The sequence below is a fragment of the Xiphophorus hellerii genome, chromosome 7, assembly GCF_003331165.1.
Source record: "Xiphophorus hellerii strain 12219 chromosome 7, Xiphophorus_hellerii-4.1, whole genome shotgun sequence".
Lineage (NCBI taxonomy): Eukaryota > Metazoa > Chordata > Actinopteri > Cyprinodontiformes > Poeciliidae > Xiphophorus > Xiphophorus hellerii.
In genome coordinates this window covers 20,198,115-20,219,426 of record NC_045678.1, presented here as the reverse complement: position 1 = coordinate 20,219,426, position 21,312 = coordinate 20,198,115, and the positions used below count along the sequence as shown (strand labels likewise).

Genomic DNA, 21,312 nt, shown 5'->3' with positions numbered 1-21,312 from the left:
GAGTTAATACTACAAAGAATGAGCTAAGGTAGTAACATAACCCCCAAAAATTGCAAAAGGTTATAAAAAGTACTGATTGGGATGGTTAAGATTATGGTAGATGCTCTCTATTTTACTATTTTTCTTTTTCTTTCATTTTCCAATTGTGAACTAGTTTGAGTTGGGTTGTCATATAAAATTTCAATGAAAAATAGTGACGTTTGTTGTAATGTGGCAAAATGGGAAAATGTTCGTAGGGTGTATGTTTTTTTTTTTTTACACACGACTCATAAATTTGTTAAGCTTTTGAAAATTTGAGAATCTATGACTCTTAAGCAAAAATAATTCCAACAAGATTTTTATTGTAAAAAATTACTAGTGTCTTGATTAAAAGCTTGTTTCTTTAGTTTGTCTCTCACCTTAATTAGAGGTAAGCTTGATAACATACTGTAGGTGACACACAGTTTAATTTATATCATGTGTAGTAGCAGAGATTCACCTCCGGATGGCGACAGTCATTGCTTCTGAGGAGCAGGCACATGGGCAGATCACCTCAGGTCGCAGCCCACGTGCCTGAAACACATTGAGGAAGGCGTCGCAGGATGATATCGACCCTATGGTAACACACACACAGTCAGTCTGATGCACACACAGCCAAACATCCCTAGTAGACCTCTGAGACACGTCAGATGTACTCACATGGGTTAGCTCCATCTGCCACGATCAGCATCCGTAGTGAGCTCAGACTGATGTCTCTCTGGTCTCTCTGGGCCAGCAGAGACCAGTGCATGTCCCTCGACTTCACCACCGCTACCCGCGCTGCGCAGGGGACGCAAACACAAAGAGAATCTCTGATGCAAGCTCCTCTTTCATCCAACCTGACAGCCAATCACATGTCATGAAATCTGACAGGGTGTACCCACTCTGGTGCCAACAGGTAACTCAGTAAAGGTCAAACCACACAGAGGGGAATTTTATTCAACTTAATAGAAGGTTTTTCTTTCATCCTTCATTATTGGGGGGACAACAGTATGACGACACACAGAAACCGTTTATTTTTTTATATAAGTTTAACTGAATTAAGACACATTTTAAGGAAGATCATTTGCTCACCTTTGTACATGTGAACCTTCTGTATCCAGGACAGAGGGTTGACTTTCATCAAGGAATAGGGAATGCTGATCACGTGCATCCGATTCATGACGCTCTGCCAGGAGAGCAAAAAGGCATCAGATAAGCTACAACACATGTACCAGATGCATCTAAATGACTGAACATGATGTCACTGTAAACCAGATTTTATTATTCAGAGCAGCAGAGTTGTGTGTTGGTGATTGCGATTTGTCAGAGAAGGAATCTGGATATGTCACAGCAAGTCGACTATAAGTAGTATCTAATATACCCTGCATGTTTGACACCAGTCAGAGCTGCGTCAGTGTTAAAGGAAGCAGATTTCTACGAGATAAGACGGTATTCTCCTTTAGGACTATTAGCCTGCATCATTTGCATGCTGATGAGGATGTACCAGGGCAGTTGGGTGAATATATCACATGTTTCATCAGCAATTTGAGAACATGCTCCTTTTCTCACTTTTCTACTAACACTATTAATTCTGAACTATTTCAGATACTTAAATAATAATGAAGCAGGTTATTGAGCCACGCTTTAACTCACACATGAACATGGAGAGAAGTGTTAAAATCACAGCTTTTAAATGTGAAAAAGGTCTGATTTGAACAGGTCTCAACAATGACTGCAAAAACTTATTTAACAGGTAAAAACAAAAACAGATCAAATATAAAGCCGTATTTAACAACTTGTCTCAGAGAGCTATATAAAAATCTGGTGGATTCGCTTTTGAACATCCCAGTAGTTTCATGTTTTTCCTACAGCAGCTCAGAGGTTAGATACACTTTGATAACCTTCTCAGCTCCTCTCACTCTTCTCTGTAGCACCTCAACAGTGACTGTCAGCTGAACAATCAGCAGTCGTTCATGTGACTGGGTTGATGATAACATAATGCCTCTGATTATTATTATTATTTTTTTTTTTTGTCTAATATAATATTTTGTATTCTAGGAAACTGAAATTTAAGTTTGTATTATCTGTAATCATGATAATTAAAACTGACAGAAGTAAATGTGGACTATTTCAATATGTATTCAATGAAACTATATAGGAGCTCCACTTTTTGATTTGAATTGCGGAAATAAACTTTTTGATGATTTTTCAATTTATTGGGCTGCACCTCTATACCTATTTTAATGTCTTTACAAGACATGGTGAAAACCTTACCGTGAGGACACCATGCCATAATCCTGCTTCGCGTTTAAAGTCCAGAACATTCGTGATAGTTTCACCTATAAATCAAAAAAGATCAGAAAGAACTGAGTCTAAATTATGAGAATAAACAATATTTGCGACATTTCATCCAACATGCTCAGTCTTCAGTTGCATTCAGAAACAAAAAGAATATTATTGAAGAAGAAGAGTGCCAAACAAGCAAAGGAAATTAACTTTTAGAAACAAATCTGGAGAGTGACTTCAGGCAACCAGTGGAGTTCGAAGTTATTTAGAGCAAAACTGGGACACTGGAAGAAAGGAAGTGCTTTATGTTCTTGTTCTTTTCAAGCAGAGCTGATGCAGGTCTGACAGACTGAAACACAACCAGCTGAAGGCAGCATAAATCAAACCGTAATTACACCACAGAGAGTATGTGAGCTGCTGAATGTGAAAGGAGGAGTTTTATGACACCAAATATATAATGAGATATGTATTCAGTGAAGATAATCTGTTATACCTGACCTGCTGTGTCTTTAAGGAAAAGTAGAGCAGTCACAGCCAATTCCCTTCCAACAGTAATTTATTTTTCACAATATTTACCTTCAACATAATCAGAATTACTTAAGCTGGTTGTAGGCATACTTGTCTCTTCTCCTAAAATATCCATGTTACAGTAATGAATAAATGATAAAGGACCAATAACTCATAGTAAGCAGAGTCCTCCCCACCTTCTGTGTAGCCGCAGGCCTGTGTGAGGGCCTGACAGTGAGCCAGCATGGTTGAATGGGACACAGTTATTCCCATGGTGCTTCCCTCTTTGCTTGTTTTATACTGAATTGAGAAAGCAAAAGAAAAATAAATGAATAGAAATGTGTTGAAATGTAAAAAGCATGGCTGCTTAACAATTTCAACTAGTAGAAAAATTTGAAAATGTAAATAGTATACTAAATTTGTAAAATGACACATAAAACATCTTTTTTAATAATGCAATTATTGCATTATGTTGTTACACTGCACTTACTTCTATATAAGCGATGTCATTGCTGGCTTCCCGTACTGGCGGGTGCCAGTCTTTTGGAGGCTTCACAACATGCTTCCCATCTGTCACGAACCAAAGCAGCCGTGGCCAGCCTGCAGAGACGGAGACACAAAAATCCTTTCCAGCAAAAACGAAACTAACGTCGCAAAGCAAGTAGAAACAAAAACAAACTAAAGTCGAACCTTTGAAAGTGACAACCTCCCCTGTTTGTGCTTTGGGCAGGCCTTTCTGACAAGCATCAGTGGTCAGTGCCAGCGTGACCCCGCAGCTGCCCAACAGAAAGCCAATCTGCTGACTGCCTGCATCCTGCGATAGCAAAGTGAGAGTTGGTTTCTAATAGAAAAGCTTCGGCTATCCTAACAATAAAATATTAAAACAGTCAATGCAGCCCAAATTTTCACAAAACAAAGCACATTTTAACAATTTTGATGCATTTTAATGGGATTTTATGTGACGGGCCAACACAAAATGATAATTGGAAAAAGTAACAAAAATAAACAAATGCAAATAATAAAAGCAAAAAGTGGTGTGCAGTAATCATGAGCCCCCTTTACAGTACTACCATAAACTGTTTGTAATTTGATATTAGTATAAATGCAGCTGTTTATGAAGGTCCCAGATTTTCTTAGAGAACATTAGTAAACAACCAGCATCGTAAAATCCAAAAAAACACATTCATTCAGAAAGCTAATTTCACCGAGCTTTTATTTTGCAAAGAAGTCTGAGAAAAAGTTTTGAAAAGTTAGTAGAGAAAACTGCAGAAGATCTGCAGTTCTAATTGTAAAGTACCATGCTGCTACATCTAGAGTATTGACTCAGGGTGTCTGAGTACAAATGCAACCCACTCTTGTCCTTCCCCCTTTGTGTTGGTCCATCAAACAATCACCCAACAACACATTAAAATTTGTGGCAAAAAAAAAAAAAAAAGGTTCAAAGATTATGAATACTGTTACACAACATTGCATGCATTAATTAGAGCGCTGAATGTTCCTGAATGTAGGGAAGGAAGAAAACTGAGTGACAGCCAACCGCTATAAAAAAAGAAAAACAAAGCCCCTGATCTAACACACATATTAGATCTGCAAATTATCTTAGCGCAAGAGTCATGCTGGGAAAACTGCACAGCTCAGAGGAGGTAAAGAAGAGGGAGACCAAGGGAGAGAAGGAAAATAGAAGAAAAGAGAGACAGTACAAGATAATAATCACAAAGAGAGAAATGACTGAGGGAAACAAAGAGAGGAGGAAGAGTGATCGGTGTTGTCAAAATGAGCCAATGAGGTTTTGACTCCTGAGAACAGTTGGCTCGTGATCTAATATTTTGACTATAATCACTCTTCTTTTCACCCCACGCACCTTTTATTGATTACAGCACAGTGTGTGCCAACAGCATGCTCATAAAGGCAATCAAGAACATCAATTACTATTCACCCAGCGTAGCTAATGTGGATGAATTTAGCAAGGTATGTGCTGATGAGTGCGCTGAAGTGGCATCGCATTATGGCGATCTGTAAGCAAACATGTCAGACACTGCGCTGCTGCTGTGGTGAGATAATGACACATAACTATAAACTACATGCTCTTTAGCCGTCTTTAATAACCAAATAAAACAGAAATGATTCCCGTCAAATACTGTAACTGCAGAGCAGTGCACATCTGAGCTTCTTCATGTCCAGCAGGGGTCAGTGCTGATTTGTAAATGCACAAACTGAAGAGGTGTTGTTTGTATTTCGCTTTACCTTTCTGGTCAGCGGGACTTCAATAGGCACAGGTACCAGCTCTGCCAGGAGGCAGCCATAGAAGGCTACCATGAACATCACGGGGTCATTGTTGGGGAAAACGAGCGCAACCTGGTGGAGAGGCAAACAAGAGGTTGAAAACATGGAAAGATTAGGGCTTGAGTATACAACTGATCAACAGTACCACAGTGCCTTTCAAATGTATTCACAGTGTACAAGGTTTGTCACATTACAGTCATAAATCTCAATTTATTTACTGTAAATTTGTTAGACAGACCAGCACAAATGCAGCACTTTTAAATTTGTATTTTAAAAAAACACGTATAGCTTTTTTTCCCCACGTAACATTCATGAATTACTTTGCCTTGGTCAGTCACCTGCTCAGGTTTGTGGCTGTTTTCATAAAATGTGAGAAAGTTAAAGGGGTGTGAATACTTTTGCAAGACACTGTAAAGCACCGACATTTCATCTGTATTGTATCAGTTTAAGAAAATGACTTGTTTTCTCTCCCTGAGAAATAGCTAACATCATAAAGCTATGATAAATATTAGGTTTTAGTTGGCAGTCGATGTGCTTAGTTAAACACAAAGATTGGAAATAGAAGAAACACCAAACCAATGTTTATGTGAGGTTTGGCATCTATTCCTGCATAAACCCCAGAAATGCTATCTTTCCAACAGTACACTGACTTTGGAGTTTTATAGATTCTGAAATGTTTAAATGATTCTCTGGCTCCAAAGATTGCCCATGGCATTTTGAGCATTTCATGCTCATCAAATACATTAGTTATTTCAAGTGGATGTGATTGGATAAATAGCTTTGCATCTTTTCAGAAATGAGCACACAGCTGGATCTCATGACTTACTCTGTCTCCAGGCATTAGCAAAGGTTCATTTCTGCTGCTCAGCTTGTTTAGCAAAGTGTAGGCCAGTTTCTGACTGCGGGTCCAAAGTTTACCTGCACAAATTAATGCACACCATCAAATACATGCAAAGCATAATTTCATAAGAAGAGCTGATAACAGTTTTATATTCTTTGCTCCACTGCTGGGCTCGTTCTCCACAGGATTATGCCTACCATAGGTGAGTGTGTAGACGGGCTTGCCGGCGTTGTCGAGTGCTGTCAGACAGGGGCTCTTTGGATGAGTGGTGCCCCACCTTTGCAGGGCTGCTGGCAGAGAAGGAGGCCAGTTGGTGACCACCCCGAGAGGCTCTCCCTCCAGGGGGCTCATCTGCTGGCCCTCTGGCCTGGGCTGGTTGGGATCTGGCTGCTGGACTAAAAACAGAGGAAAGAGCATCTTTCTGAGAGGGTGGATTAGTGGGTATTCTGAGTATCAGAGCAGAACTAGGCCCTGAGCTGTTTTCAAATCTAACAACCATGTTAGGAGAAAGTGACACAGAAACAGATGGGATTAAACAACAACGTGTGAAGGAAATGGAGGATACGAAGTTTTCACAACCATTTTTTTTTTTACCTTTCAAAGGTTTTAACTACTTGGGGGGGAATAATAATACCAGTTAAATTCAATCTTACTGGCAAGTCAGAGCTTTTAAACAGAGCTTGCAGGTGAAGACTCTTGCCAAATAAAACGATTTTGTTTGGAATAAAATGTGTTCAGTCTGCTGCAGTTTTACCTCTGTGTGTTTTTCTGTTCACAGTAAGCAGATCACCACACCATCTGTGCCAGAACCAGCCAGCCCTTACAAATATCTGCTGATGACTTGCTGCTCCAGACAGATTTTCATCTAGACAATGTTTGTTCAAGGTGGCAGAGGACCACCCAAAGCACCATGCCAGGAATGTAGGAAATAGATGGACTGGGCTGGTCATCTGTGTTCACTCATTTCTTGCCTAATAAATCCTTCATGCCGAGTGATCTCAACTGCAAATAAAGTCAAAAAACTGAAAGAGCTCAATTTTGAGATTCTTAAGGCATGACTGCTTCAGAAACCTTTTCCAGCAATCTGGGTACTTTTCCCAGGTCATCCCTAAACCTGTAACCTGTTATCTTATAAAACAGATTTATAAGACAGAAATTTACCCCAGAATCTACAATTGTAAGTAGTAGTACTTTTGTTGCCATCCTGAACCTGAAAATATAGTTTTGTGAAGGACAGAAAGCCAAACTTGTCAAATTGCTTGATTGTTCTATGCATTATATTTCAGTAATTCCAGATTTTAAACTGTTCTGCAGTTCACATTTTTAAAGATTATATATCATATTTCATAGCCAAAAACATACAAACATTTTAAGTAAGCATAAATGAGTCACAATTAGCCACCTCCCTTGTTTTATCAAAGAATACACATACATTTTAACAAAAGGAGCCTTTTAATTACAGCCAGTAAAGCAGAAGGCCACTACAACATTTGGTCTGAAATGGCACTGTCTGGAAATCTCTAATGATAACAAGAGTAGTAATTCTTTCCTTGACAGGAATATGTCGATTGGATCCATGCTCGCTTATTGGCAACACAGAAAAAGAATGAAGTTTGCACAAAAGATAATCTCTGGAGGAAATGTGAAAGAGCTCTGTGGATGTAAACAGGTGGAGCAGATGGATTCCTCCTCAGCCAACAAAAACAATTAAAAAATAACTGAAATCTTGGATTTAAGGGAAAGAACAATGCAAACTTGAGGGAGGGTGACACAAGATGGTTCATGCCACAATTATTTAACTCGAGCAGGGAGTAAACAGCCAGACCACCAAGAGGAGCTATTTGTGAGCATAAGGTTTCTAAAACCATATGCTTTCTTTGACAGCAGTTTTTTTTTACCTTTTGTGTTCTCAGTCAATATTAAATATCTGCTGATGTCCAGAGAGTGTTAAATTAATACCCTCTTTATAGACGATCCTAATGATGTTTTTTGCCACAATAGCTTCAGCTGCAAAATCTACTTTACTGGGAAGAAGAGTGTGTTTTAAGGCAGCTGTAGTCTGACTACAAAATATCAGTTATTTACATGACAGTTTTTAAGAGTAATGTGCTTATGCATCCCTATTTAGATCAGAATAGAATTTGGTCAGAAATAGAATTTCTCTATTTGAATGCTACCTGGGTTTTAGTGCTAAGACATTACAGTTTTTGGAACAAGTTGTCACTAGCCTCTGTGCTGATTTGCAGTTTAACTGGGTTTACAATAGAATGCTTTTAAATCAGACCATAGGATGCTGCTTTGTTAGCTCTCCAAGCTACTGCTCTAAGCCAAAATGTGTCTTCACTTTGCTCTCCTCACTTGAAATAACATAATATAAATCTTCACTCCATGAGCTTTGATTTACTCCCACCACATTTATGTCCATTGTGGACATTGTTTTATGCACCAATGTTCCAATTTTTTGTTACAAACACAATATTATCACTCTTTCATGACTTTGGCTGCATTTTTATATGATCTGTACAAGTTTTTTCTTTAATGTAGTTATGGATTTTATGTATTTCTGCAAGCAGTAATTATAGGAGAAACAAGCTTCTAAGAGTAATTGGTTCTGAATGGTAGTGGGAATGGATACAACAAACAGTTCAGGAGATTAAGTGTTCCTAAAAGATCTGAAGGATATAATTTCAGGGAAGCATAATGGAAAAAAAAAACCTTAAGTGAGGTAACTGTTTGAATTAAAGATCAAGAATCAAATTAATAGGTTGGAAATAATAGTTTCTCAAGATTTGGTTAGTAGCGAAAACAATTACTTTTAGGTCATCTTACCATCTAAAAGCTCCTCGAAGTCGTCAACAAAGAATTCACGTAATGGTGGACGCTTTGGTCTCTTTAATGTATTGAGCAGCTGCTGGATTTTGTTGGAGACACGACTGTTGACAGGAACACCTATAAAATGAGTTTGAAGGGAGTGAGAGGTAAGAAGCGAGGGTAGACATAAACAAGGCAAAGCAGAAATGTGACGGGGAAACAAGCATGAAATGCATAAACAAGGAGGGATGTTGCAGTGGTGGGATGTGTAGATGCGCAGATTGATGAAGCAATGAGAAGAGCATAGATAGGGGAAAAGGTCAGCCTGGTGGTATGGTGTAATTTAGAGGACAATGAGCTGTCACACTGCAGCATGACAACAAAACAGAGGAACCGACACCTGGAGGTCAAACATTCAGCCAGGAATCTCTAAAAATACAAGTAAACCTCACAAAAAAAAAAAAAAGTAAAAACAGCGCGCCACCTCCTGCTGCCTAGCAACAAAGATGTCCTTTCTGTGGCATGTAAATTATAAAATGTCTATAAAGGTGTCCTTATCACACATACTGAAACAGATCACAATCAGTAGATCAATAGTTTGAATATGCATAAATAAATACACATGTATGCTTTTCATAAGGTATACATGACAACACTTTAAAATCAAATGTAAGAGCAGACAAAGCACAGAGACAACAGACTGAATACAAATGAGGACTGATGTCCTGTTAGATTTTCTTCAAGTACTGCTTGGTCTCAGACTACATTTATCAGACAATACATTCACCATTTAATTTCACCCTTAAATTATGAAAAGGGGGGCTTTGCTAGACATTCCAGACAGCCAAGGGAGCTGAAAGCCACAGCTGTACACAGCGTGCTTCATCTATCTTATAATAAAAGCCCTGAGTAAGACAGATGCTGCCTCCTTATGTGGGCACAGATGTACTGGGAGTTAATGTGTGGGGGTCAGCAGCCCCTGATTGGCCAATTAGGAAGACCCGATGCTCACGGGACATAAATCCCACCAATTAATAAGCCCTGATCACTAATATCAAAGCCAACCAGGACCCATCTATTAAAGCACTATAATTAATCTGTATATGACTTTGGTAATTTATGCCTCAAAGACTGGTTTTGGCTTAAAGTAAAGAAAAATGTGACATCTTTCAACAGAAACTTTTTATTGCATAGACTAATAAACCAATGTATAATAAAGATACATTTAAGGTATAACAACTGTGTTCTGCTATATTTCAATTACTGCTAACAAACCCAAATAAACCAACATGTGTTACTTCCATCTGTCAGAAATATTTCAAGGTCCTGACCGTGTCTGCGGGTCTGGGCCACAAGACTGTTCCAACCACTTCTGACACAAAAATGGCTCATAAATACATAGTTTCATTTTCCCCATGTTTGTTGATGCAGTTAGGTTTTCTAGTTTTCACAGAATATTCAAACAGAAGATGTCTGATTTGTGTAGGTGCATTTGATGTGTAGACCATTTTCAGCCATTGATTATAATTATACTAAAACCACAGTACCCCAGGTTGTAATTAAAATTCAGTATCATTCCAATTTGGAGATGTTTATTATGGTTTCAATTGAAACCAAGGGCATAAATTAATAAAATAATTGAATATTTCACAGCTGTTTTTAGTATTTTCTACTAGAAAGCTGAACACAGATACAAAACAAACCTATACTTAAAACATTTGGACTAAAGAGCTTGTTTCAGGCCAATCCATTTGTTTAGCATTTATTGTAAGTCAGAGCTCTGATCTCTGAATGACGTCACACCCAAGTTAAGCCTGTTCTAGTTGCAACTTGGAAAAGCAGAAAGATATGATATTTGTTTTGGTGCTAAGCATATTCAGCAATATAGGCCGATTGGGCATAACAATGTACAGCATTTCTCTCAGTAGTATGTGTTAGACGTTGAAGAGTGCTACTCACCACTGGTTTAAATAGACAAACTGTCAAAAGTGCTAATAAACAGTTTATACCTGCAATTTTCACTACATTATTAAATCCATAAGACCCACATTGGATCCAGAACCAGAGACCGCTCAGAGACTTTCTTAGTCAGCATTTTAACTTCTAGAAGCTTTACTTATGACTGACAACTGAAAAATCAAATTTCTGAGTATAAAGATGACGCACCATAAGTCTCATATGTCTAAAACAAATGCTTCCAGTAGAATTAAGAAAGCTCCACATGTTTACATTTGGCATGGTAGGATAAAAAAGGTTTCACTCCCAAACAACCATTTGACATGCAGGCAGCACCTGGAGGAGACTTGGTGATCCAAAGAGGATGTTCTTTAATGCCTTTCTGTGAAGGACAGCTGCAAATATTTTACTTACATCCCTTGCCATCCTGCTCACTGTGTGTAATAGAAACATAAATATGGGTCCTCATCCAATAGAAACTGGTCAGATGTCATATTTAAACCAAAGAACCACTGAAAGCTACTGATAAGTAAGACATTCCTAGAAAGTCAACTTAAAAGTTAAAGTATAATTGAAAAGAAAATGCTTGGTTATCAATAATTGTGCCACATATAACATTTTTATAATATTTTTTTATTTCATTTTCCCACTGAATACATTTTCAGTTTTAAATTGTTCTACTGCAATAAAACATTTATTTAAATTTGTTTGGGTTTGACTTGTTACAAGCCCTAACTAGGGGTGCAGAAAGATTGAACTCAATGTGTGGCTAATGAATGAGTTTTAAAATGGAAGCAGTGACTGACAGCAGCCATTGCTGAAGCATCTGTAGAGCTACAGGCTAACCGGCTGGTGTCACACATTGCAGGGAGAAACATAGACTGATGGCTCTGAGCTTTATCACTTTGAGCGAAGAAACCAGAATGCCAATATGTTAAATATTCACAAGGCCAGATGACCAGTTACATTTGTTTACACTGTCTTTTTCTACAGAAATCAGCTGGGTTAGGCGAGGCTAAAAACACAGCCAAGCGAGCACACTATGTTCCACACTTCAGCTTTTCAAATACTTTTACAAAGCAAAGCGGCAACCTAACAACAGAGGCAAAGGCAGAACCACAAAAACACACATACACATATGCACAAATACACAAGCAGCTTAGTGCTCAAACACCAGCCTGCCACAGAACTGGAGGAACAATTATAAATACCATTGTTTAAAGTCAGGGATCCGTCACCTCCCCACTCACAGCCTGGAGGAGAGACATATCAACGTGTCAGTGAAACAATCCTACCAAGCTTCTGTGCTTGAATGTGTGAGAAATCTACTGGCTGCCTTGCAGAGGTCAGACTGTGATAGCAAACAACAGAAGGAGAAAACATGGCAATGAATACATCTTATAAATGCACTCATTGAACAGCTACCTTCACTGCAGAGCACCGGGTGGGTGAAGTGATGTTTAGTATTCGTTGGCAGATAGTTTGCATCGGTACAGTAAGACTCTGCTGACTGTGCTGTGGTTTTTAGGTTATCATGTTATTAAAATGCTGATTAATGACTAACAGAAAGAAGAAAGGAATGACAAGAGGATGATGGATCCATTTTTACTATATGACAGGGTTGTCATTTTCTGAAGAAAACATTGTTTTACTTTAATTCTTCTCGCTTTTTTTAAGACGGGTACAGTTTGTTACATATTATTGCTATGAATACTAAAAACACTGCAATAGCACTATGCATATTGCTTGCTAATAAACACATATATTTTTTATCCATTACACAGACAGACACCATCCTCTGTTTGTAACAGAGTTATACCTTTTAGTGCTTTGAGAAAGTGTTAATAATCCTTGAGTGTTTTAACACTGTCAAATTACAAACACAACACTAATGCCTTTTCATGAGATCTAATATGATAGACCATCACAAATTAGTGAAGAATTGCAAAGTGGGGAAAAAATCATAGTTTTCAAGAATTTTAAATCTAAATCCACTTGGGAATATGTAGCAAAACGTTAAACTTCATTTGAACAGATATCCTCTGTCCAATCTGACTGCAAAGAAGAATGAGCAAAAATTCAGTCTCTAGATTAGCAAAGCTGGTCGGTACAGACTTACCACAAATATACTGTAGTTGTAACTGCAGGAAAAAGTGGCTCTATAAAACAATGACTCAGGGGGTCTGAATGCATGCCACACTTTTCAGTTTTTGAACCACAAAAATATGAATATGATCAGAAAATCAGTATCCTTTACTTCTTTTCACTTCACAATTACACTCTACTGTGTGTTTGTCTATCACATAAAACAATATTGAATGCACAACATAGCACTTAAAAAAGGGTTTAAAACTGCACCAAAGTGCTGTACAAAAAATGATAATAAAATGTGATCAAATGTAGAAATATGAATGTATGTATGAATGCTTTTGCAAAATTTGTTTTGCAAAAGCAAAACAAATCAGCACATCAAAAGATGCACATGAACAGTGATTAGTACATACAACACTAACACGAATAATTAGCTACTCTTGTATCAAGTTATAATTTTCTATTTAAAGCACTGACTCAGTTTCGATTAACAAAGATTTTGCTCAAAATCCCTTAATTGTCTGTTTAAAAAGAAATTATTTCCTTCCTCTAATAATCATAATTATCTCTGCTGAGTTATTAGTAACAATATTTGCAGATAAAATTGCTGTGACTTTTCCAGAGGGGTTGGAGAGGCTGTTACCACGACACAGTGAGAGGGTCAGCTAGCGGGGTCAGTTGTGCCTGTCAGAAAAGCCGACGGATGGAGGGCTGGACAGAGGGACAGACAGCAGGGAGGAGATGCTCTGTGTGTGCGAGTGAGGCTGAGGAGGAGGAAACTCACCATCTGCGGTCTCCATCATGCTGGCATGGTGGTTGTAGCTGCGGGAAATGCCTCGGACTGAGCCCACCTGGGGCCGCTCCAGGTGAATCGAGGAGCGCTCGGACAACCCCGTCACGTCGGGGGGTGCTGAGTGGTTATCTGTGATGAGTGGGGTGTCTGGGGTTAAAAGGTCAGCTTGTACTTTGGGTTGTCATTATGAAACACTCTGTTCTGACATATTTGTGTTTTGACAGAACCTAGAGGCTGTAATGATGATTCATTTTAAGATGCGACTCCACAGAAGATCAGGAGAGGATGACAGCTTTATTGAAGGATTGTTTAGCTGAACATTTAGGCTGATCAGAAAACAAAGAACATGAACATTCAATGTTCAAATGACTCTTTTTAACATATTAATGTTTAACATTCGCTCAACAAAGAAACTCCATTTCTGAACAAACTCTTTGTCTTGGTGATTTGCGATGCACCAAGCTGTCAGTCAGAGATATAAATAGGCCAATTTTTCCTTCATCAAATCTTGAAAAATCTTTTTATGCATTAACTAAAGACATTTAAACATAAAACTGCTTCGTTTTTGAGCTGCAAACAGATCAACAGCATGTTTTGTGATGCATTTACATTAAAATTAAATAAAGGTTTGGGACAATTAGTTTAGTTCTAACACAGACTTCACATTTGATTTTATTTTATTTATTTTATTAACACTTCCCTGCCAGGTATAAATAGTGGGAAGAAATACCTAAAATCATATGTCTGTGGACATTATTATAGCCCTAATTTATTGCTAGTTAAGAAATTCCAATAAGTTTTGCAAGTTGGTTAACATCTACATACTTTTAGTTCAATATATGAACCCAATATTATCTATTTAAAATAATTAATACAACTAATTGCTACTGTTTCTAGAAAATGTTAATAATTAGTAGAGACTAGGCCATTTAAATATATCGTTTGTAATCTGGTTCCAAATCCCTGTGTAAGTGCTACATCTTTAAAACTATTTTTTTCCCCCACATATGCACAGCAGTCCTGAAACATCTTAGAGATGATCCACAGGGGTGGCATGTGGGAATACACGTGGCTGTGGGATTGGCTCCAGGCATCTTGTTGGTATTTTCCACCAGACCGCAGAGAAAAATGTGTTGGAAGATGAGGAGGGAAGAGACAACATCCAAACATAGCAGCAAGTCTTTAGAACTATTTACTGTAGCAAAAGTGCATGCTAATAAGTCACAGCTTAATGCTTTTATCTGCTGACCTATATTTCCACTTAGAAAAGTAGTCATGAGCCTAGTATTTTTGATTAAAATGAAGCATGTTTCCAAAGTGTGGAATTAGACTCTTGTTCTGTCTCTTCTACATATTTCTGGCTCTGTGAGGGGTATCCAGAAAAAAAAATCTCCAGCTGTTAAATGTATGTGTGGCCAACCACAGCACAAAAATCACATAACTTGCGGTCTTGTCAGGAAAAATAGCTAAAAAACTTAGTTAAATTAGGTCAAAATAAAATGGCTTGACAAAAACAAAATAATGAAGGTTTTGAGGTTGAACTGAGGTATTAAACATATTTTTTTTAAAGTGTTGTGGCGTAATAAAATAAGGATGAAAATAAATTGATGGTGTGTCTCAATGGTTATGAGTTCAAAACAACTGCATCATCAGCATTTCTCTTGAAAGATGTGCCTTAAAACCCACAAATCCTGTTTCTTGTACATTTCCATCCACACAACCTTCAGCTGCTGCCTTCGTATGATGGTATATCAACAGTAAGTGCCTCCTGGAAAGGTGAGTGATACACACACTGAGTATTTAAGGGGGGAGAAGGAGCGTGCTAACATTGGAAATTTATTTACAGCTTCTAACAGCAGCAGTCACTCTGGCTACTTTGTGACAACAGCAGCCTTGAGAAGGAGAAGACAACTCTATCTTGATAGAATATGACCAAGCACAGAATCACACCATCAAACACACAGATGAGGTCAGAAGAAACAAGATTGTGATGAAACACTGATAGCGATAAATATAGTGAATCTCATTGAATAGCTCTGTTATGGCAACCAGAGCAAGCAGATTTGGATTTGGCTGTGATACGACAGAGAGCTTCTTCACATGACTAACAGACAGTGGCCACTAATTTGAAAAATTTGATTTAAGCCCATTACTGACTCCATTTGTTGCACAGAAACTCAACATGAAGATTTTACCTTTCACATGTTTTTAAAAAGTGCTGACCAACCCAAAAAACATCGACTGAAAACACCAAATGGGGACAAGAAAAGGTCCAATTGTGCATTCATTGCTTTGCTTATGAATATTTCTTCCTATATTCAGGTTACAACCACAAACTTCCGTGTGTTTTATTTGGATTTTTGGAAGCAGGCAACCCTCACAACTTTCTGACCTACATACTAAACATGTGTGTAGTGAAAACACAGATTTTATGGTGAATCACAGTGGTAGCATCATTCCAGCAGGACAACAAACATAAAAATCCACTCAGACTTACAGTAGCATGGGTTTTGTGGCCTAGTTGATGTCCAGAATAAAATCTAACTGAAATTCTTGAAGATGGATTATCACAATCTCAATCTGACTGACCTCAAGCTATTTTGCAAAGAAGAATGGGCAGAAATGTTTGGTCTCCGTTGTGTAAACATTGCTTTGTGTTACACATTGCTTTGAGTAAAACACACTGAAATTTGAATGTGTCATGGTTCAAGCAATACTCTGCAAATCACTGTGTGTGTGTATCGCTACATCTGCAAAAATAAACACTGAGATATGAGACTGACCTAGCTGGGTGTGTGCCATGAGGTCTGCTAGTGCGGTCGCAGTGGCGTTGGCGTTGAGGGCAGCGTGAGTGGCGCTGTTGGTGACAGATCTGCCTCCTGGGTGGGATGAGGTGGATGAGGCTGAGGAGGAGGTGGACGAGCCCTGGATGACCCGGTTGAACCAGTGCTCGACTGCTGGGTGACTGTGACCCTGATAGGGCGTGGATGTGGCTAAGCGTCCCTGCCGTCGCAGCGAGCCCTCATCTTCTGACGCTGAGGAGGTGTCTGTGTTGAAGAGGTCAAAACAGAGCCGAGTCAGAAGAGCAGGAAAGAAAAAAAAAAAACACCATCCATGCAGTCACTAGGGGAAAATGAAGGAAGATGAAATAGGAAACTGATTTTTTGCAGGAATCTAATGATTTTCAGTTAAAAGTTTATAAAAATACAAAAATATTTGATTTATTGGGTCTCTGTGTAGTGTAGAGGGTAGAAGTCACAGTAAGTAAAGGTCACTGATTTCAAAAGACCAAATTTAAGAATAATCTTTTTCCTGTTTGAGAGCAATGCCAGGTCCTGATAACAATCTTTGGTGTGAATGTTGTCACTGAGTAAAGACAACTCGTGTTCGATATCAGGAAGGTGTTTCACATAACACCTTGTTTCCACTGAGCGGTATGGCACAGATCAGTGCGGTTCATGATCCCATTCTGTTTGATTTAAAACCAACACTTGTCACACCATTCCTGGTCCTCTCTTCAGATGAACTAACACGAAAAACAAGTGTCTAGGTATGGGTTTATTTCCTTATTGAAAAAACTGGAAGAACAATTCAATACTATTTTGATATAGAATACATTTATGAACAAAATACATGAGGGCATATAAGTTCAGCCTAAAAAAAAACATAAGTTGAGTTAAATCAAAGCCAGTTTCTCTGTTTAGAAGCTACAGTGAACAGTTGGTCTCATCAAAAATACACAGGAAAACCTTCAAAGAAACATCAGGATAATTCAGAATGAATACATTCATTTTCATCTTCCAAACACGTCTCTGCTTCAAATAGGTTCACATAGATTGAAAAACAGAAGTGCTTCTTTTGACTGATGTTCTGCAGACACGAGTTCAACAAGAGGATTAACCAGCAGGGAAAAAAACGATTTTAAACAAATTTAAAGGAAAAGCCAGAGTTTTTCCAGCCATTCCTCTTTCAGTGTGAAAAAGGCGCATGTTTTAAAGACAAATACAAAAATCCATCAAACATCTTAAAATATTAAATGAAAGATTTTCAACCTGCTGTGCATAACAAAGCATTAATGAATTACAAACACTACCCACAGAGCGCGAGAAACAGGCATTAAGAAAACAGAAGGATTTAGAAGATGGATTTCGACCCTGTGTGTGATCAACACATGCCTGATGGATATTTCTTCTCCTAAAAAGTCTTCAGATGATTATTCTTTCTAATCACCCACAGAATATATTAACAAGACAAGTCCACCAGCTGAGACACTATTAAAAACTGCTGCTGCCCGCTTTAAGCTGATATTTGGTTTTGTCGAGGCTGTCAGAAGAGGGACGGAGGAGGTGGAATTAAAATGAACCAATTTAATGTCTGCACCATCGCAGGGCTCATGTGGGTTATCTCACATTTATGATTCTGTTTGTTATCCCTCTGCCCGTCTCTGCTCTCTCACTCTCCAGTAACTTTGACACAGTTAGACGAGCGAGGGAGGGAAGGAGAGGGTCAGGGAATAAATTTAAAGTAGAAATAGGGAGGCTGAAGGAAGAAGGCATATATATCACCAGGAGACAACATTATGTACAGAGAGAAAGTGTCTGGGTCAGGTAGACAGGGTTGTAGAAGCAGTCATAAGTACATACAATAAAAAAGGAGGTAAAACAGACTATAACTGAGACCTCAGTTATTGCGCCAGTGGTATATGTCTTCCCGCAAACAAACAGCAAAATAGTAAAACTCCTATCTACTGGTAAACAATGCCAGAAAAAGCACCTCTTCATAACCTGAAGAAAATGGGACCAACACTGAAACTATGTACGTGCAAGTATTAACATTCAATTTCCTTATAATGATCATTTTAATTTTTCTTAAGCTGAATGCACCTGGTTAAATATAGAACAAATGCATATAATCTGCACGACTATTTTTCCAAAGTGAACTAGGGTTAGGAACTTAGGAGTGGTGTAGCTATTGAATATAAAATAGGCATTAATTTCAAATGATATTCAAAAATACTTAATTCATCCCAACAGGAAATTAAATGATGTAGAAACTGAAATTATCCAAATTTCTCTAAAGAGTCACTGTAGATAGTTGTGCTGCTAGACAGCAGCACAATGAAGCAACATCAGTATGTAGTCAGAAATATACTGAGGAGAAAATTGATTTGGGCTGAAATATTTACAATATTTATCTTCAGAGGGTAGAAGGAGTAGTGACCCCTTGTATTTTTCTCCATACTTATCAGGTCAAACCACATAGTGCAATACGATATCACTGGTCAATCTATCCGCCAAATTCTTATATTTTTTTGTGTTGTATTTATATTTACTTATATTCTTATATTCTATATTCTTATTCCTTGTTTCTTGCATAATTTAAGGTTTTTCTTGCATAATTTAAGGTTTTGGTTGCTCACATTTAGTGTGTACCTTAGTATTTAATTTGTATTTTGTATTCTTTTGCACTTTTGCTTACTGTGTGTTATCTTTGTTTTTTGCCTGGGAGCTGCTGGTAACTTCAATTTCCTGAGGGAGTTTTCCCAAAGGATCAATAAAGTACAAGTCTAAGTCTAAGTCTAAGTCTATCAAACAGCAGGTGACCCATTAGAGAGCTTTCTAATGTTTTTTGTGAACCTCAAATTATACTATAAGTAAATCAAACACATTCAATCTTTTATGTTCATCTGTCTGTTTCTTATACTTTCACTGTTCACAAAGAACAAAGATTATTGAACAAAGATTATTTCAATAAATTGTAATATTTTGGAAATTCCTGCCCTAGAGCTGAAATAATAGTTCATTAAAGCTTTTCAAAGAATAAATTGCGGCCAATTGCAAGATCTCAAGACATGTCAGCTGTCTATTCCTGCTGTGAGAGAGACCGAGAGAGAGGCTGACATAAAGCAGATAACAGGAAGGTTGTGTAGAGTACAGCAAAACTGCTCAGTTTTATCCATGTGAGCTTACAACCTCTTTTACCACAGAAAATGCTGGAACTGGAATTGTATTGGAAATCGGATTCTTCAACCAGAGTTGAAGAATCTTTGAAGACATTCACTCTTTCTTTTCACTGTTGAAGATCTTCATCTGGTTAGTTGCTCCTCTGTTATGTCCTCTCTTTTAAGTTAAGCCTTGAGGCTCCAGCTCTCCCTCTCTCCTTCCACCCATACACCAATAATAAAAGGCACAGCAGCGTTTGAGACATTGTTAACAAATCAAACACAAATTATTCACTGAAGAATTAAAAGAAATATGAAAGCGTCAAGCGGGGCCTTGAAAGCAGAAAGATATAAAAAGGAAATAAAATATCTAAAACTCAAATGAACTGGTCCGCACAATACAAACAGTTATAAAAGCAGGCAAAAGGTCGACATTGAGAGACGAAGTTAAAAATCTGATAACGCCTCCATGATGCGGCACATGTGGGAAGGTCGGCCTGGGAACACGACGTCAAGAACTGAGTCCTTTGTAGTCACAAAGAATGAACACATTCATCAAACTACACACTTTCTTTCCAGAGGCAAATGCTTAGCAACATCTTTATTAATCACTAGAGCAAATCAGGGTCACCATCCCACACTTCAGTGCTCATGGGATTGACGAAGCTCCAGTGAGAAAAATGGATCTCAAACATGAGGAGTTCGCTTTAGCGCAGGTGAAGGTGGAGAAAGAGACTCACCAGGTGGGGTGCACGCCTCGACTGAAGACTGAACTAACACAGATCGTCTCTTCGAGGGCATTGGCATTTTCCTCTCTTTGTACTTTGCCAAAGCAGCTTGGACGGCCTCTGTGTGCAGATCTACGGAAAGGTGTTTGTTTTAGGTGATTGTAGAAAAGAAGCAGTCAATATTTAGATTTTTCAGAGATTGAGCTGTTTTTTTCTTTTACCAGATCTGAAGCGCTCATCACGGGCATTGCCGGCCCGGGACTTGTTGTGTTTGGACACTGGAAGAACAACTTGGGAGGAGGCCTGGATCCTGTTGTCAATTTGCAAAGATGGATCTACACCTGCAGACAAAACAGACCTGAAGTTTGTAGAAAGAAACAAAACATCAATTGAATAATGGTACATTAATCAATTTACGGAATGTAAATTTCCGTAAATTTACATTCTGTTTACGGAATTTACGGAATTTAATTAGCACACTTGGAATCAAGTGTGCTAATTATTTTTCAGCCAGATCTATTTTTCATTATATAAATGTAATCCTTTAATACTTAGTCTGCTTTCTTTGCATTTATCAATTTGAAAATTAGAAAGTATTTGACTCAACCAGTCTCTCTTACAGCTTTAAAAACTGAATCAAAGTTTTCCAAATAAAGTAATTGCAGATTTCACAGATGTAACTGAAAGGAGATGATTATACACCAAGAGTGTCAAGAAAGAGTAGACATTAAATATTTACTAATTAGCATCAGAGGAGAAACCTAAAACCTTCAACACCAATCTTCCAATCACTGGCTTCACTTTTTCCTTTGAACCACACAAAGTATTCACACACTTTGAACATTCTGCATCATTCCACACTCAAAGCAATCAATGAACTTCAGTGTATTTTACTGGGATTTTATTTTAACTTTTCTTTAACAAATGAATATCTGAAAAGTGAAGCATTATTCCATATTGAGTCACCCCATGTCATTACTTTGTATACCCCCTAAGCTGAAAATTCAGTTGCACGTCTGGTAAGATATGCCTCTGCCTTTACCTTAAAGGACTTCACTTTTTAGTCATTTTTGCT

General features: G+C 38.0%; 1 protein-coding gene across 10 annotated transcripts in view; it reads right to left on the bottom strand.

Annotated features, from left to right (window-relative positions):
* Nucleotides 1–21,312, bottom strand: part of dip2a (disco-interacting protein 2 homolog A) — an 89,704-nt gene that overhangs the window by 13,832 nt on the left and 54,560 nt on the right. For 3 of the 10 annotated variants that reach the window (XM_032567810.1, XM_032567811.1, XM_032567812.1), the window contains exons 3-18: nt 20,459–20,578; nt 20,250–20,369; nt 16,352–16,615; nt 13,560–13,697; nt 11,896–11,937; nt 8,747–8,866; nt 6,115–6,312; nt 5,903–5,994; nt 5,038–5,148; nt 3,484–3,607; nt 3,284–3,393; nt 2,991–3,093; nt 2,275–2,339; nt 1,093–1,186; nt 679–798; nt 479–593 (exon numbers count right to left, since the gene is read on the bottom strand). In XM_032567810.1, the coding sequence (XP_032423701.1) occupies nt 479–593; nt 679–798; nt 1,093–1,186; nt 2,275–2,339; nt 2,991–3,093; nt 3,284–3,393; nt 3,484–3,607; nt 5,038–5,148; nt 5,903–5,994; nt 6,115–6,312; nt 8,747–8,866; nt 11,896–11,937; nt 13,560–13,697; nt 16,352–16,615; nt 20,250–20,369; nt 20,459–20,578 (1,936 nt within the window). The remainder of the gene's footprint in view (nt 1–478; nt 594–678; nt 799–1,092; nt 1,187–2,274; nt 2,340–2,990; nt 3,094–3,283; nt 3,394–3,483; nt 3,608–5,037; nt 5,149–5,902; nt 5,995–6,114; nt 6,313–8,746; nt 8,867–11,895; nt 11,938–13,559; nt 13,698–16,351; nt 16,616–20,249; nt 20,370–20,458; nt 20,579–21,312) is intronic. The other 7 variants (XM_032567813.1, XM_032567814.1, XM_032567816.1 and 4 more) reach the window with 4 other exon arrangements.